We start from the raw sequence: 18,494 nt of genomic DNA on the forward strand, positions 1-18,494 counted from the left end.
AGAAAGGCGATCGGTACACCCACGAGCAGTATAAGGCTCATGTTAGGAAGGTTACCAGCATAGTAAGAAAAACTAAATCAGATTATGAGAACACCTTAGCCAAAGAGATCAAGGGTAATCCCTTGATCTCTTTGGCTAAGAGTTCTTCTGCTATGTGGCAAGTAAAAGGAAGAATGACTTCAGAAGGATAACTTTAGTGGGTGCTGATGGTATTGAGGTGACAAAATCAGATGTAATAGTCGAGTTACTGAGCAATCACTTTTCAAAAGTCTGTCACCCAAGTGAGGATATCTCTGTACCTGTAGCAATAACTAATGTGAGAATTGAAGCTAAGAAATCAGCGGTATTTAATATATTGCAAAATTTAAATACAAACACTGCTGTAGGTTTAGATGGAATAACTGCTCAGGTGTTGCATGAATGTGCAAATGAATTGTCAACCCCTCTTACTTGGATATTTAATTTAAGTTTGAACTCTGGTATGGTCCCTAGGGAGCGGAAGTTAGACAAAGGGGTTCCTTTGCATAAGGGTGGCTCTAAAACTGCAGTAGTTAATTACAGACCAATCACCATCTCAGGAGTAGTGGTAAAAGTATTGGAAAAGTTGGTTAAAGACAAAATTCAAGAATGGGTGGATCAGGATATGATACTCTATAGAGGCCAACATGGTTTTGTTAAAAGTAGATCCTGCCTTAGCAATCTATTAACTTTTCATAATAGAATGACATCTGAGTTGGACAAAGGAATTGGCTACACAGTGGTACTTCTGGATTTTGCTAAGGCTTTTGACAGGATACCCCATGGAACACTGTTATGCAAATTGGAGCAGATGGGAATGGATACTAAATTGGTGATATGGATAGGAGAATGGCTCAGGGAGAGATACCAGAAGGTGGTGTATGGAGGAGCCGAGTCCAGGATGAGGCAGGTGACCAGTGGTATGCCTCAGGGCTCTGTGCTTAGGCCATTGTTGTTTAATTTGTATATAAATGATATAGGAAATGGCTTAAAGGCAGATATTCAGTTGTTTGCTGATGATGCAAAGTTGGATAGCACAATAAAAAATCCAGCTGATGTTGAAAGTTTGCAGGATGATTTAAATAAGCTGGTAGAATGGGCAAAAGGTAATGGATGTCAGTTCAACGTGGAAAAGTGTAAATTCATGCATTTTGGGATTAAAAGATTATCAGCTGTGTACTACATTGATAGAACAGTACTCCAAGAGATTGATGAGGCTAGGGACTTAGGGGTGTTGGTAGATAGGAATAATAAAAATTGGTCTAATTACTCTTAAATTTTTTGAGTGGTTAAATAATTTATGAGTGATAAATTATTTATTTCATGTTAATATTTTAATTAATTTTATTTCATGCTAGTATTTTAGTATTTGGTTGTTGAGGAACACACTGACATCCAGAGATAAAGAGGCTATTATTCCCCTTTATAAAGTGTTGATACTTCCACATTTGGATTACCGTGCTCAGGTTTGGTCACTTGGATTCCTTGGAGATGAGGTGGTTGTGGAAAGGGTTCAGAGGAGAGTGGCTAAGTTGGTGAGTGATGTAAAAAAATGCTCTCTACATTGATAGATTGAGAGCTTGTGGATTGCAGAGGTTGTTTGATAGGCGGAGAAGAGGTGATAGAATCATTTAAATTACTAAAAGGTTTTTTTTAGTAATTTAAGTTGATGCAGGGGAAATGTTTCAGCTGTGTGATAGTGATGGAAGAACAAGAGGTCATCCCTGGAAATTAAGGAAAAGTGTGGTTAACAAGGGTGTGAGAATGAGGTTTTTCACCTGGAGAGTGGTGAATGAGTGGAATGCATTGCCTGATTCAGTTGTGTGTTTTTCGTCTGTTTTGTTAGTTTGGGTCTCCCGCGATGAGCCTACTGACTCCATGGAGATACCCGTAATAATAATAATAATAATTGTCTCTGTGGTATGGTTTACAGATTTATCTGATCCCTAGCCCACCCATACTACTGAGATATTACAGTTTTACAATGTAATTCTAAACCTTTCATGAGTGTGATTAACATAAAAGTAATAATAAAAAAAATAAAAAAAACATAGCAAAGGCTACAGTTTAGTGGATAGTAGTAAAGATGATATGATACAGATGTTGGTAAGGCGATTTTACAGGATTAATACAGAAGGGATTATACATAGAGTGAAAAGCAAGAGATGCGATCCTCAAAAGCTGTGTAAAATGAAGAGAAGATGAAGTGAGAGTAGATTTTTACCTTGAGAGTAGTGTATGAGTAGAATGTATTGCTAGATTGTCTGGCGAATGAATTTATGGTTTATTATTGTAAAAATTTGCTGTTTAAGTGAGATGATCAGTATATACATTTGATGGAAGTTTATTATTATTATTGGTAATAATTAAAATATCATCACAAAGTAAAAAGTTGAAAGAAAATACTAGAATGAAATAAAATTAATTAAAATACCAACATGAAATAAAATTAATTAAAATATTAACATGAAATAATAATTTATCACTCATAAATTATTTAACCACTCAAAAAATATAAGAGTAATTAGACCAATTTTTATTATTCCACTCATAGTTCTAATTCTAACAGACCCATTACCCCCACACCAGTGTAACAGTGGATTATAGATATGAATTTTTTAATAAAATTAGGGAAGTTAGCAGTGGCAGAAACATATTAAACATACAAATATTTGTACTCCCAGTCCTAAAATAAATATATATATAAATGAATAAAATAAAATAAATGCAAGAATTATAGAGCAGGTTTCTGAATTTTGAATTCTTTACTTTGATTATTGAGTTAAATTTTGGAAAATTAAATGTCATGCTATTTAATGCATTTATTTCTTTTTGAAATAGTCCGACCTGCAAAAGAAAAGGAAAGACTTCAAAACTTAATGGCTTTTGGTGAAGAAACTATTCCTTCTTATGTGTCAGGATATAAATTACTTGATGATGATGATATCCATGAAATGGATCATTTTGATGAAGGTATATATTTTTTTCAGTTTACTATTATTATTATGTTTACTTAATGAAAAATTATAATTGTTTCTTCATGAAACAGTTATTCTTCTTGATGATATGTATAATATATTTTTCTTCAGCAATAATTATTTTATGTTCATAATTTCCAGAAAAGTTATATTTAACTCTCAGTTTGAGAATTAAGAATAAATAGATGTAAAGAGTTATTATTTACTAGTATATAATAATATACAGATAATATAATATAAATAATAGATATATAGATAATAGAAATAATAATAGAAATATAATACTCTATAGAAGACAGCATAGTTTTTGTGAAGGGTAGATTTTGCCAAATGTACTTACATTTTATACTAAATTGATAGTTGAGCAGGATAAAATAAATAAATAATAATAATAATAATAATAATAATAATAGTAAAATATAATAGTAAATAATAGTAAAATATCAAATAATAGTAAAATAATAATAATAGTAAATAATAATAATAATAAAATTACTCTACAATGATACTGCTGCACTTTGCAAAGGCATTCAACAAGATACCACATGGATTTTCTTTCTTACATAAATTGGAATAAATAGAGGTGGATGTGATAGATATGGTGATATGGATACAAGAATTTGCCAGATATCAAAGAGCAGTATATCAGGGGAGTTTAATCCAGGAGTATGCAGGGTCTAGCACTATGCCTCAGGGTTCTGTACTTGGGTCACTGCTTAATTTGTACATTTGCAGTTGTTCACTGATTAGGCAAAATGGGCAGAGCAATAGTTAATAAAGGTGATATACAAAATCTGCAGATCCTTTTCCCATACTGCTAGTCTATTTAAATGATCTGCAGAATTTGTATATCAAATTTATTAACTATTGCTCTGCCCATTTTGCCTAATCAGTGAACAACTGCAAATGTACAAATTAAGCAGTGACCCAAGTGCAGAACCCTGAAGCATAGTGCTAGACCCTGCATGGAGGGTGGTTGAACCATGGAATGCATTGCCTGAAAGAGTGGTGAGAGCGAGAACGGTCAATGCATTTAAGGAGTGGTATGGTAGACTTTGTGTTTTCCTAGGAGGGACCTCCCTTGATGAGTCTTGATAGACTTGTGTTTCTTAGAAAGGACCTCCTGCAACGAGTCTTTTGACTCCATGGAAGCCTGAATAATAATAATAATAATAATAATAATAATAATCAGTTTAATGTGGCAAAGTGTAAAAGTAGACTTTGGGATGAAAAGTCACAAGGTGTGTATTACATGTGGAACCAAATTGCAGAAAATTGATTATGGAGAAGGAGTTGAAGTTTAGAGGACATATTACAAAAGTGGACATATTACATAAGTTGAGGAGTGGTTTCTTTGCATAGAGGGTGGTTGAACTGTTAAATGCATTGCCTGAGAGCAAGAACGGTCAATGAGTTCAAGGAGTGGTATGATAGACTGTGTTTCCTAGGAAGGACCTCCCACGATGAGTCTTTTGACTCCATGGAGGCCTGAATAACAATAATAATAATAATAATAATGTTTTTAATCCACTTTATAAGGCTTTGATACAGATGGACTATTGCACACAGATTTGGTTGCGATGATGAGGGAAGTAATGGGTGATGAGGAAGTAATGTTACTACTGCTACTAATAATAAAAAACAATGATACTTACATGTCCACGAGGCCTATAACTGGCCCAGCTTGGCTTTTGTAACCATAATTTTAGGATATGAGTTGAACTTCTGAAGAATGGGAAAGGTGCAAAAATTAATGATGTTGTGGCTATTAGAGCACAAAAGGGTAGGGTGAAAGAAATAATCAAAGTGTCTGGAACAAATGATTTGAAAGGAGTAAAGTATGGCATGAGAGAGGACATGAAAGAATTACTGGCAGTAGCAAAAGAAAAGAATGAGAGAGAGAGAGAGTTAAGATAGTGCGTCTGTTGCTGCAGTATGACAGAGTAGAGCTGAAAAGGAGGGCCATAATAGCAAATGACTCGATGTGCAAGTTATGCAGGAGTGGTCTGGAGTTTGACAGGCAAAAGGACTTATACAAGAAGGATGGTTTGCATCTAAATGGATTTGGTGTTCAGAGACTGGAAAAAGTGTTGTTGAATGAAGTGAAAGTGAATGTGCAAAATCAGGGAAAGTAGAGCTTTTAGAGGGGGGGGGGGCTGTTAAGTGGATATGCAGACATCAGTGAGGCAGTTGAGTGTAAGAATGTGTATAATATGCCTAAATTATTACCGCTGGTAACAAACCAGAATGGGATAGTTAGTATAAAGTGTCAGGATAGCGGTGGGCCTAAGGAGCTATTACACTTTATGTATACTAATGCCAGGAGCATTCAGAATAAGCAGGAGGAATTTTTGGCATTGGTTGACTCATCTTGGCCAAATGTTATTGGTGGCTAAGAGAAGATGATATAGTTAGTGGGATAGAATGTGAAGAATATAGTGTGTTCAGGGACGAAAGAGAGAAAAGAATGGGGGGGGGGGTGTTATTGATGATACCGATGAACTGCAATGAAAAGGAGTAGAAGTTCAACTGCAGGCCAGTGAAAATAGCATATTTGAGGATATTGATACCAGCAGAACAAAATATACAGTTAGATGCTGCTATAGACCAGGGATTATAAAAGATGATGGAGATAGTATGCATCGGCAAATAGACTTAATGAGTGGAGGACAGGTAATTATTATGGGTCATTTCAATTATGAGAACATAGATTGGAAGGAGGACAGGACACATGAAGGAAATGGAATTTATGCAGTTACTAATTACCTGAGACAGCATGTGATGGAATATACTAGGGGTTTGAGAGTGCTTGATCTGGTAATTACATCTGAGCATTTATCTATAATGAATGTAACCACGTTGCCACCAATTAGTGAGAGTGATCATATGGTCTTGACTTGGGAGGTGCCTAAATGTGTGGAATTTTCAGTTAAGACAGGGTATATGTGGAATTACAGAGCTGGTAAGTATGACAAGCTTAGGATATTGCTTGGATTGGTGCCATGACATGTAAACTGCAAGGGCTGGGAGTTAAATGGATTAATATCATCATTAAGCTTGGGCTGAAAAAAAAAAAAAGATTTGTGGAGGGGATTTAAAGGATTGCTAACTTCCTTTCAAAAGCCAGGTATGAAAGGAAGTTAGCAATGCAGGCTAAAGAGAATCCCAAACAGTTCTTTTGAAAAAATGATTTTAATGAATGCCAGTGGTAGGAAGGTAATGGAATCAGTCTCAAAATAGTAGAATTACTGAATGAACACTTTGCAAGAGTATATCATCTAGGAACAAATGATATTGCAGGAATGAGAGAGCCAAAGGCTTATACAGGAACTGAGGTAAATGAAATGGAGTTGAGTAGCATATCACAGAACCTTAATGTGAATACAGCTGTGGGGATTGGATGCTATACCAGCTCGAGTTTTACGTGAAGCAGTGAAGGAATTGTCAGTGCCCTTGACCATATTGTTTAATCTAAGTCTCAGCTTTGGGTTAGTCTCAAAGGGGTGAAAATAGTTCCATTGCATAAAGAGGCTCCAAGACTGCTGTAGCAAATTACTGCCTGATCAGCATATTAGGAGTTGTTGTCGTCAAAGTATTGGAAAAGTTGGTCAAGAGCAAAATGCAGGAATGGATAGATGCAAATGGGATACTGTGTGGGGGTGGGCAGCATGGTTTTGTGAAGGGTAGGTCATGCCTCAGTAACTTGCTTGCATTTTATAATACAGTGCATCTGAGTTGGATAAAAGAAATGGGTTTACAGTGATACTTCTGGACTTTGCAAAGGCAGTTGACAGGGCTCACATGGAATTCTAATTAGTAAACTGCAGCATATGGAGATGGATATAGGGTTGGTGAGATGGATAAGAGAGTGGTTGATGAAGAGAGATTAGAGAGTAGTTTATTCAGGAGTAGCATTGACAGGAAGGCCTGTGACTAGTGGTATGCCACAAGAAATGGGTAAAGGATAAAGGAAATGGGTTTACAGTAATACTACTGGACTTTGCAAAGGCCTTTGACAAGCTACCACATGGAATTCTAATCAACAAACTGAAGCACATGGGGATGGATATAGGATTGGTGAGATGGATAGGAGGGTGGTTGATGGAGAGATATCAGAGAGTAGTTTATTCAGGAGTAGAGTCCAAAAGAAGGCCTGTGACTAGTGGCATGCCACAGGGTTTTGTTCTTGGACTGCTACTACTGTTTAATTTGTCCATTAACGATATAGGAAAGGATCTGAGAGGAACTGTTTAGTTGTTTGCTTATGATGCAAAGTTGGGTAGAGCAATAGTTAATACAGATGATGTCAAAATTTTGCTTGATGATTTGGATGGATTGGCAGACTGGGCAAAGAAGAACGAATGTCAGTTTAATGTGGCAAAGTGTACGGTTATGCATTTTAGGGTGAAAAGATTACCAGCTGTATGCCACATTGATGGAACTGTACTCCAAGAAATTGATGAAGCCAGAGACTTCGGAGTGTTAGTGGATAGGGAGTTAAGTTTAGGGGGTACATAGCAAAAGTGGCTAAAGCAGCTCATTAGATCACTTGGTTACTGAAGAATACTTTGATGAGCAGAGACAAGCAGGTTATTATTATTATTTTTTGTGTGAGCCATTAGTAGCAGAGGCTCTACCAATTGACCATTATTGTTTCTCTTTATTGATAAGACCCCATCTTGACTAATGTGCACAGATCTGGGCATCAGGGTTTCTTGGTCATGAGGAGGTGGAGAGGATTCAGAGGTGAGTGACCAAGATGGTAGCAGGTCTATGGAATGAACCTTACGAGAATAAACTTATAGTTCAAGTCTAGTCGCCAACTGGCAGAACTCTTTGTGTAAGCCTTTCTTTGACCCGTTCCGAGTTAGTCAATCTCTGGCATGGGCAAGCAGGTTTTTCATCCTGTAAACTCAAAAAAATCAACCTTAGAACCCACATTATTTCAGACAGTAACATGTCCTGTTAAGGTTAGGTATCAAGAGCTGGCAGCACTTGTTTGCTGGTCTCTTCATTGATGGCTGCCTATAATTAGTGGTAGACATGGGCCAGCTATCTCTGATTGGCTACCAGTGGAGATTGAACTGCCCACTCAGTCTCCAAAAGCTAGATAGGGTTTAAAGGCCTTGTGAGAACAGGGAAGATTTGTGGGTTACAGAAACTAGTTGACAGACAGAAAATGGGTGATATGATTGAGACATACAAATTACTGAAGGGTTTTCAGTAATTTGTATGTCTCCCACCACCAGACCTGTTCGGAAAAATTTCAGAACAGGTCTGGTGGTGGGAGAACTAGGGACCAACCATGGAAACTGAGTAAGGGTGTAGTTAGCAAGGGTGTTAGAACTAGGTTTTTTGCTAGAAGAGTAGTGAATGAGTGGAATAGGTTGCCATAGTCTGTTGTGGACACCATGACTGTGAATGAGTTCATAGTAAAGTATGATAGATACTGTGCAAATGTTGGATAGTTCTTGACCCTAAACATCATGTTGATGAGTCTAAGGACTCCTTCAAGTTGCCTGTAATAGTAATAATAATATGGCAGCTAGTCTTATGCCTAAATGTATATTTTTGTGTATAAATTGTGCATGTTCTCTTGGCCAGTTTGCCTGGTTATGGAATGAAAAAAAAACAAAAAAACATAATCTTGAAATCACCTTATATTCATAACATCTGCAAAACCATCAAACACATCTTTAATTATTTAAATTACAAAATTGTTTTTATCACCACTAATAAGCCATAAAACTTATTAAAACAAAAGCAAAATAACACAAACTGATATATTACTATGGCATAATGTTGTTTATAAATATAACTGCCAGCTGAGTGATCTTAAATCAGCTCATTCTTTAAAATCTTTTAAAGAATGAGCTGAGTATCCATCACTCATTCTTTAAAATCAAGTTTAACTGAACATTACCGAGATTGCAATATCCCTACACCTGACTATCTATATCTCACCAAAAAGAAAAATACAAACATAAACAGATTAGCAGTATTAAAAAATTCGAACCACTGAAATATTTTTACATGCTATACAATGAAAACACACTTAAGATACTGAGAAGGTTCTCATTATCGTTTTCAACGAAAATGAAAACAAGTTACAATGCTCAGAAGCTCTACATATAAAAGTGGTCAATATTATTATTATTATCATCATTATTATCATTAGACTTCCATAGAATCAAAAGACTCATAGTAAGAGGCACACTGTTACACACAAATCCCATCAAACCATTCTTTGAACTCATTGAATGCATTTGCATTCACCACAGTGTCAGGCAATGCATTCCACTCTCAATGCAAAGAACCTGCTTCTTATGCCCCTGCTCATATCCTCCTTATACAGCTTCCAGGGATATTCCCTTGTTTTATCCCCTTTTCCATTTTATGAAAAATTGCTTCCACATTAACCCAGAAACAACTCTTTACCAACTTAAATGTTTCAGTCCTATCTCCTTTCTTTTTCCTATTCACAAGGCTTTGCAAACTGTATTCCCTCAATCTGTCTTCGTATCTCAAATCCCAAAGATCAGTTACCACCTTATTTGGTCTTCTCTCAACTCTTTGCAGTATATCCTCATCACCATGAAAACCAGTGCCTAAACCTGTGCTCAGTAATCTATACAAGACCTGTCAAGGTCTTGTATAGATTATTGAGCACTATGGAACACATTGTATAGATACACATTGAGCACATTGTATAGATACAATGGAACCAAAACCTCTTTATTTCTGCATGTTAAGATCCTCTGCATCATTGCCATTATTTGTGACTACTTCACAACTTGTGCAGTGTGATGTCTTAACTTCAGATCCTTGTCCACAACTGCTCCAAGGTCTCTTGTCTCCTCGACTTCCTCCAAAATTTCCCCACTAAGTGTATACGTTGCATCCCATTGTTACCCGCCAAATTTCAGAATCTTAGACTTTGCAACATTGAACTGACAGTTCCATACTGTTGCCAACTCATACAATCTATTCAAATCCTCCTGTAAGGCCACAACATCTTGAATCCTCTTCACTCTCTCCTGTTTTGCTTCATTTGAAAACAGTTATATATCACCAGTTAAACCCATCCCAATATCATTGATATACAAATTAAATAACAATGATCCCAAAACAGACCACAGTGGCATGTCACTAGTGACTTTCCTCTTCTGGGATATCTGACATCCAGTTGCTGTCCAACTCACTAATCTATCAGCCAGTCTCATCTGCTTCAGTTTAGTTATCAACTTATGGTGTGGCAATCTATCAACAGTCTTTACAGAATCTAAGTATACCACTGTATATATATCTCCCTTGTCCAATACATTCCTCACCTTGTTATAGCACATATGCAAGTTGGTAAAACATGACCTCCCTTTAACAAACTCATACAAGCACAAAGAGTACCAGTGTTATCAATCCACTTTTGTATCCTCTCTCTCATCAACCACTTCAATACCCATGTGCACAAGTCCAGATGCACAGATCAGCCTATAATTTTACCCTTAGCCTTCACAATAAAATTGTTCCACTTTGTGAAGTGGAACAATTTTTCTTCCTTCTACTCCTTTGTATTTGTGCTGTTGCAGGGCTCTTGTTACCTCTGTTAAACAGGTACACCAAGGCTGATGCTAGTTGGTAAAACATCCTTGGAACATTCCCTTAAGACATGTAGCAATATATATTCAAGTCCTGTTGTCTTATTGACATCTAGCTTACTTAACTCTCATTTTATTCTCTACACTTGAGCTTCCGATTTCACACTGGGGATGAAATGCCCTGATGTACTACTCACTGAATACCTCGACTATGTCCTCTGCAGCAGTTAACAATTTCCCACTTTCATTCCTTAACATCATCTTACCATAATCATTCTTCTTTCTACTTTCCACATATCAAAAAAAATCAAGGATTTTTCTTGTCCTGATTTCCTAACTTCTGCTCATACTGCACTTTTATTGTCCTTATCAACCAAGTTCTCCTGGCCTGCTTTTTATACTCTTTGTGTAACTGATTCATCATCTGCTGTCTCCAAAGTGCTTTTTCTTCCAGATTTTGTATTTATTTGTACATAAATATATAGAAAATAATTTGAAGGGATATATTCAGTTTGCTTTTGATGCAAAGTTGGGTAGGGTCATAGTTAATCAAGGTGATGTAGAGTGTTTTCAGGATGAGTTAAACAGGCTGAATGTATTGAAAGTTTATTTTTCACTTGGTTAGAGTATAATAAATTTAGTTTAATCCTTTATCCAAGTGTGTATAAGGATAAAGGATTAAACTAAATTTATTATAGGCTGAATGTATGGGCAAAACATAATGGATGTCAATTTAATCTGGAAAAGTGTCAAGTTATACATTTTGGGATTCAAAGATCACAAGGTGTATCATTGAGGGACCTCTACTCCAGAAAATTGATGAAGCCAGGCATTTGGGGGCAGTAGTAGTAGATAGAGAGTTGAAGTTTAGAGAGCATATTTGCTAAATTAGCCAGAGTAGCTTACAGGATTACTTAGTTATTGAAGAACGCACACACATACAAGTAGAGATAAGGGAACTATCATTACTCTTTATAAAGCCTTGATACAACCACATCTGAATTACTGTGCTCAGTAATCCAGATGTGGATTACTGAGCTGGTCACCTGAGTTTCTTGGGATGAGGAAGTGGTGGTGAGCATCCAGAGGAGTGACTAAGATAGTGAGTGATCTGTGGAACTTTCCCTATGAGGATGGAGGAGGGAGGGGATATGATAGAAACCATTTAAGTAACTTAAAGGATTTTATAGGAATGATGCAGGGAAAATGTTTCAGTACTTTGCCAGAGGGGGCAGAACAAGAGAGCATCTCTGAGCATTAGCAAGGATGTGAGGACTAGATTTTTTGCTTGGAGAGGTGATGAATGAATGGAACGTGTTGCTTGAGTCAGTTGGGAGTGCTTTGTCTGTTATTGGTTTCAAGCAGAGGTATCATAGATATTTTGTTGATATTTTGGATCTCCCATGATGAGTCTTAGGATTCCATGGAGGTGCCCTTGCAATAATAATAATAATAATAATAATAATAATAATAATAATAGTAATAAGTATTTGTCAGTTCCCAAGCAGCATTTATATCCTTTCCACTCAAGTCCTCATTATAGAGTTATAGCATAGAATGACTTGTAAGCTTGTCATATCACCAGTACTTCCATATATATATCCTTTCCTCAGAGAAGTTTTCATGTGTCTTGTCACAACCCAGGTGATCACTTCATGATCACTCTCACCAACTGGAGAGAAGTGTGAAACCCCCACTCACAATTACATCCTCTCATGAAATGATCAGATTTAAAACTCTCAATCTTTCCATGCCCTCCTTGACATACTGCCTAAGGTAGTTGTCTCTTAAGAACTCAAAAAATTATCTTCCTTGTTCCCAAATGCTATTGCTTCATTCCAATCTATACTGCGATAATTAAAATCACCCATAATAATCACACTTCCCTAACCCAAGTTGCTTATACATGTCTTCATCACCTTCCTCCACATTCCATGGCTTATAGCATCATCCAGCTGAAATCTCTTCCTATCAATCTCCAACTCACACTACATTGCCTAAAAAAGCACTGATACTATTTCCCTCTTTCATATCTACTTTACATGTGGACATAATTTCCATGCTATTGTCCTCAGAATTCCCCACCACCCCTTCTTTCTTGTCCTTTCTATCCTCACAAAAACACTGTATCCTTCCATTTCTATTTCTGTCAGGATATTATTATTATTATTATTCAGGCCTCCATGGAGTCAAAAGATTCATTGCAGGAGGTCCTTTCTAAGAAACACAAGTCTATCAAGACTCATCGAGGGTGGTCCCTCCTAGGAAACACAAAGTCTATCATACCACTCCTTAAATGCATTGACCACTCTCACCACTCCATCAGACAGTGCATTCCATGATTCAACCACCCCCCATTAAAAGAAACCACTCCTCACCCTCTTTCTCACAGTTTCCTTTCATATCTTCCAGGGATGGCCCCTTGTCATGACTCCTTCCCGCTGTTCAACCAAGTGAAAGAACTCCCCAGTGTCAACCCTGTAACCACCTCTCAACAGTTTAATAGTCTCAATCATATCACCTCTCCTTCTTCTATCCACCAAACTCTGCAGTCCACACTCCCTCAGCCGATCCTCATAACTAACATTGTACAGTCCTGACACCATCTTTGTTATCTGCTTTTGTACCCTTTCCACAGTTAATTTATCCCCTTCAAATCTTGGGGACCAGATCTGAGAACGATAATCTAAGTATAGTCTGATTAGAGTCTTATATTATCATTCTGTTGTATGGGTCAGTGTCCTTCTCATTATTGCAACAATCCTCTGTGTTACCTTCACTACCTTTGCAATATGTCCACTAAATTTCAGGTTTCTATCAATCATCAACCACAGATCTCTTGTCTCCCCTACTTCCTCCAGTTAAACTGGAGGAAGTAGGGAAGACGCTGACCTGCATACTCCCATAGAGTATGCAGCATCCCATCGATGTGTCCCAAACCTCAAGACGTTACATTTTGCTGCATTAAACTGAAATCCCCCATTCATTTACCCATCTATCTAGCTTATTCAAATCATCTTGCAGGGCTACCACATCTGCACTATTACTAATAACCCTTCCCAGCTTCACATCATCCACAAACAACTGATCCCCTTGCAATCCACGGACAATGTAATTGATATAAAAGTTAAAGAATATAGTTCCCAGTACTAAGCCCTGTGGAACCCCACTTGTAACCTTCTGCCTCTTGGATATTGCTCCACCATACACAACTCTCTGATACCTATCGGACAGCCAATCCTGAATCCAGTTGACCAACCTAACATCCAGACCCATGTGTTGCAACTTGAATATCAGCTTATCGTGTGACACCCTGTGAAATGCCTTTGCTAAGTCTAGGAAAATGGCAGTAAATGCCTTTCCCTCATCTAATACTCTTGTAACTTTATCATAAAACACTAGCATATTGCTAAAACAAGAGTGCCGCTTCACAAATCCATGTTGACTCTCACAGATAACATTACCCTCATCTGCCGAATGCTGTACGGTCCCTCACTACTTTCTCCAAGATCTTACTAACTACTGATGACACACAAACTGGCCTATCATTAGACACTTCCAGTCTGCTATCTCCCTTATGCAATGGCACTGTCTTACCTTCCTTCCATTCCATGGGCACCTTTCTTGCAGCCAGACTTTCATTGAAAAGCCAGGTCAAAGGCACTGCCAGTTCCTTAGCACATTCTCTCAAAACTTATGATGAAATACCATCCAGTCCCACAGCTTTACTAACTGAATATGTGGAACACACTCTCCTCCTGCACCTCTAAACCTGCCCTATCCCTCTAGTATTCAAATTGACTCCTCCAGGATGAAATACTCCAATAAAGTGTTCATTGAACAATTCGACTATGTCCTCTGCATCAGTCACTCTATTCCCATTTTTATCCCACAATGTCATTCTTCCACAGTCATTTCTCCTCCTACCAGTCACATAGCTAAAAATTTCCCTAGGATTTTCCTTGGATCTAAGGGCCAATCTTTTCTCATATTCCAGTTTCGTCTTCCTTATCATACTAGTCACTCTCCTGGCTGTGTCTTATATTTTTCATGCATCTTCTCTTCACCTGTCTTGTTATATCTCTTCCATAGCCTCTTTTTCACATTCAGTTCCTGTTTAATATCAACTTCATTCAACCATGTTTCACTTATTCCAATAATTTTTGTGAGAATAAACTCAATCAGTGAAACATTCTCCCTTATTTGTGATACTCATGGCATTTGTAAATAAACACAGCAGTTTCCTTTTAGGTCTATTACCAGTCCTACCCAAGCCACTTGTTTGCAATTTTCTCACCATACCTGCTCTTGCTCAATCACCTTTATTACTGCTTATTCCATATATCTGCTCAGTCTCAACTATCCCACTCACATCTGGATCTATTCCATTCCTATGCTGATCATCCCCATACATACTTCACTACTGCTTTCAACATCCTTTGTCTTAATATGCCATAAACATACAAATATCCTATCTAATCTCACTCTCTTGGCTGTTAAATAAAATAAACTACTTCCCCTTACTTTCAAACCTACCTAACTCTAATTATTATTATTATTATTATGTGACACCTCCAAGGAGTCCAAAGACTCATCCAGGGAGGACACCTACTCTACATCTCTGTCTCCACCACTCAATCCACCAACTACAGCGAACCACGTCTACACCAACGGCATCTACCACCAACCACTACCACCATTTTTTTGTTTATTTTACTTTATTTATTTTATTTTATTTTATTTATTTGGTTTATATTAAATTAAAGTTTTACTCTAATATGGTAGTTGTGTTCATAATTTTCATTATGTATTCTGATCACTGTGTAAGCATGATGGAAAGGCACCACCACTAGTATTTTTACAGACAATCAGAAACATCTATGTCCATGATGGGATTCGAACCTGCTGCCTTTTAGCTAGAGAGCAGATTCACTAACTACTTGGCCAACCAGGCCAGCAAGTGAACCATTTGGCTAGCTCATAACCTTTATCTTATCTTTCATCTGATGATGATCTACTGAAATGGGCAGCACACTGTCATAATGTTGGCTGGTTCTCTTTACTACTTTTTTTTTTTTCCTGTGTGTGTATGTGTAGCTTATAATTTTAAATTTTATAATCTTTAAATCCATTGCTTTCCAAAATTTGTTTTTGTTTTCATGATTTTATATCTGCCTTTTTTCATATATTGTTACTTTTGTATTTGATTTCCACTTTCCACGTTGTTTTCCTCAATCCACATCATTTTCAGCTTGTTTTTAAGAATTTCATCTAAATATCACCATCAACCTGATCTTTATATTATCCAGGTATGCTGATTTTATTATCTTAAAAATTTAAATTTAACTAACCTATCAATGTAATGCCTACCGGTTGCTAATAAAAAAGGGGTAGCTCCTCAAACAATAACGCTTATCTTTTATTCATTTTTTAATCTGTCTATATATATATATATATATAGATAGATAGATAAGCCTTGGCACACAGCCAAGAAGAGAACAAACACAGAATATGCAATTTCCTCTTCATCTGCGCCAAGACCATCATTTACAGTTTCTACCTTAAGCACACAAGAAATAATCAGCACCCATCCATCACTGAATTGGAACAAACCCTCATGTGTAGCCTACATCAAAAACTACAAAGCAGGCTTTCACTGGAATTTGATTATTACAAAGAAACAGGAACTGTCGCAAAATTCATAATGGAGTGGAATCCAACTGGTACCCTGTTCTGAATTGCCGACGACAATGCACTTCAACTGAAAAATAACTAAACACGATACTGAACAGTAATATTGACTCTTACTGAAAAGACAAATTCTGTCAACCACTAATGTATCTTTTTTCCCTCATTTCTATTGTATATCTAAAAAGAAAATCCTTTTTTTCTCTGTAATATACATTCATTCTTATAATATGTAAATACTCTTTTTTGTTGTCTATCTTCCAATGTATGTTTTAGCAAGTTTAATAAAAAAAAAAAAAAAAAGATCATATATATATATATATATATATATATATATATATATATATATATGCTTTTTCAACTGAAGATAAGTTAGCCAATCTCATTTAATCCCAAATCAACCAGATGCAGTTGACAAACAAAATATTTAATATTAGTGGGTGGCAAATAGTGTAATGTATATGGACTGCAATTCACTGCATAGATAGTTTGTACTGTAGATGGAAGATTAAATTACTGGCTTAAATTAAACAGTGGTCAGAGGAGCTCCCATCTAATCCTATTTGCATTAAGGTTCTGCAGTATCATAAACCAATTCTATTCCCACATCAAATTAAGCTTTAATATATTTCTAATATTTCGGCAACGTCATGTCGCCATCTTCAAAGAAACTTACAATAAAGACGTGCACACAAGCACTAAACACAGTAAATGAGAAGGAAGCTATGGTTTTCCTAAAAGTTTACAAAAGTTTAAAGTATAAAGCTTAATTTAATGTATATTCTATTGTACGTTGTAATTTCCTTAAGTTATTTAGTAAGCATGTACAACCAACGTTTAAGCCTGTCTATGAGAATTACTATCATCCACGGAGATTCCATTGCACGCAAGGCCTGCCAATATGGTAAAATGAAGCTAAAGCTATCAAGACAACAGAATCGTCTGACTTTCCTAAAACGCTGCCAGGATAATCAGGTAATCCTAAATTGTGTTAAAATCAAGCACCGTTTCTTTTCACAAAATGCTCTCCAAATTTATAACCGTGCAAGCCAAGCTTTGCTACAAGAACAAATTGCCACCATGTGCATTCTCCTAGCTGAAGCTAACACAGCTATTCAGGTGCTTGAAGGAGAGCTTTCCAGCACATTAAATAACAAGCTTTGGTCAATTTTTTATGACATCTCGTGCACTGCGGCAGATAAAGAATTCGAGAAAATATGGTGTCGACATATCAAATTTGAGAAATTAAAAAAGAACTCGACCTCCGATCCAAAACTTCCAACTAACACGGTAGTCAACCTTTCTTCAGTTACTCTGAAGCCTGAAGCACTCAACGCTCTTTCACGTGGCCACAACTTTGCCATTGCTCCCAGAAAAATACCGGCCGACGATATTATGATCCGAATTGAATGTGGGATCCGCCACCTTCCAAACCACATCGCCAACAATATTAGACTGGATGTAGCTTGTGTTCTCTCCAAAGCAAGACCACCAAAAACCAACACATCCCATAAGGAATATAAAGCACTGCAAGAAATGAGGAAAAACAAAGAAATAATAATCACCAAAGTGGATAAAGGAAATGCCACTGTAGTACTCAACCAAATGGACTACACAGGTAAGCTTAATGCTCTATTATTAGATCGGGCTACTTACCTCCCCATTGAATACAATCCCACTAACTCACAAATTAGAAAACTCCACAGACTCTTTAAGAAGGTCACTTCTTAGCCTGTAGAAGTTACTAACAAATTAAAACCGTATAACTAACCCCCCCCCCCCATATATGGACTCCCAAAAATACATAAAGAAAATGTGCCATTACGTCCCATAGTGGATGGCATTGATTCCCCCACATACAAATTAGCTAAACATTTGGCCAAAGCGCTCACACACTACTGGCAACACCCCATCACACATAAAAAAACTCAGCCCATTTCAAAGAAAGCATAGAAAACCTTACACTCCAACATACTGACATAATGGTCAGTTTTGATGTCTCCTCCTTATTCACAAATGTCCCACTCAAGGAAACATTAGAGCTAATCCAAGCTAAATTTCCTCCCGATATCTCAGTTCACAATGAACTCAGGCTATTTCATTTGACAGAGGAAATTCTACAAACAAATAGAGGGGACAGCCATGGGTTCACCACTCTCCCCACCTTTGGCCAATTTCTTTATGGAGACCTTTGAAGAAAAAGCCTTAAACTCTG

At 36.9% G+C, this 18,494-nt stretch overlaps 1 protein-coding gene across 1 annotated transcript in view; it reads left to right on the forward strand.

The window, feature by feature from the left end:
- The window catches only part of LOC150108084 (UPF0193 protein EVG1), an 80,591-nt gene that overhangs the window by 28,328 nt on the left and 33,769 nt on the right, over window positions 1-18,494 (forward strand). The window contains exon 4 of the mRNA XM_090415948.1: window positions 2,860-2,991. Within this exon, the coding sequence (XP_090272074.1) occupies window positions 2,860-2,991 (132 nt within the window). The remainder of the gene's footprint in view (window positions 1-2,859; window positions 2,992-18,494) is intronic.

Source organism: Typopeltis vanoorti, chromosome 3 (genome assembly GCF_054136105.1).
Source record: "Typopeltis vanoorti isolate ZY-2024b chromosome 3, IOZ_Tvanoo_1.0, whole genome shotgun sequence".
NCBI classification, from domain to species: domain Eukaryota; kingdom Metazoa; phylum Arthropoda; class Arachnida; order Uropygi; family Thelyphonidae; genus Typopeltis; species Typopeltis vanoorti.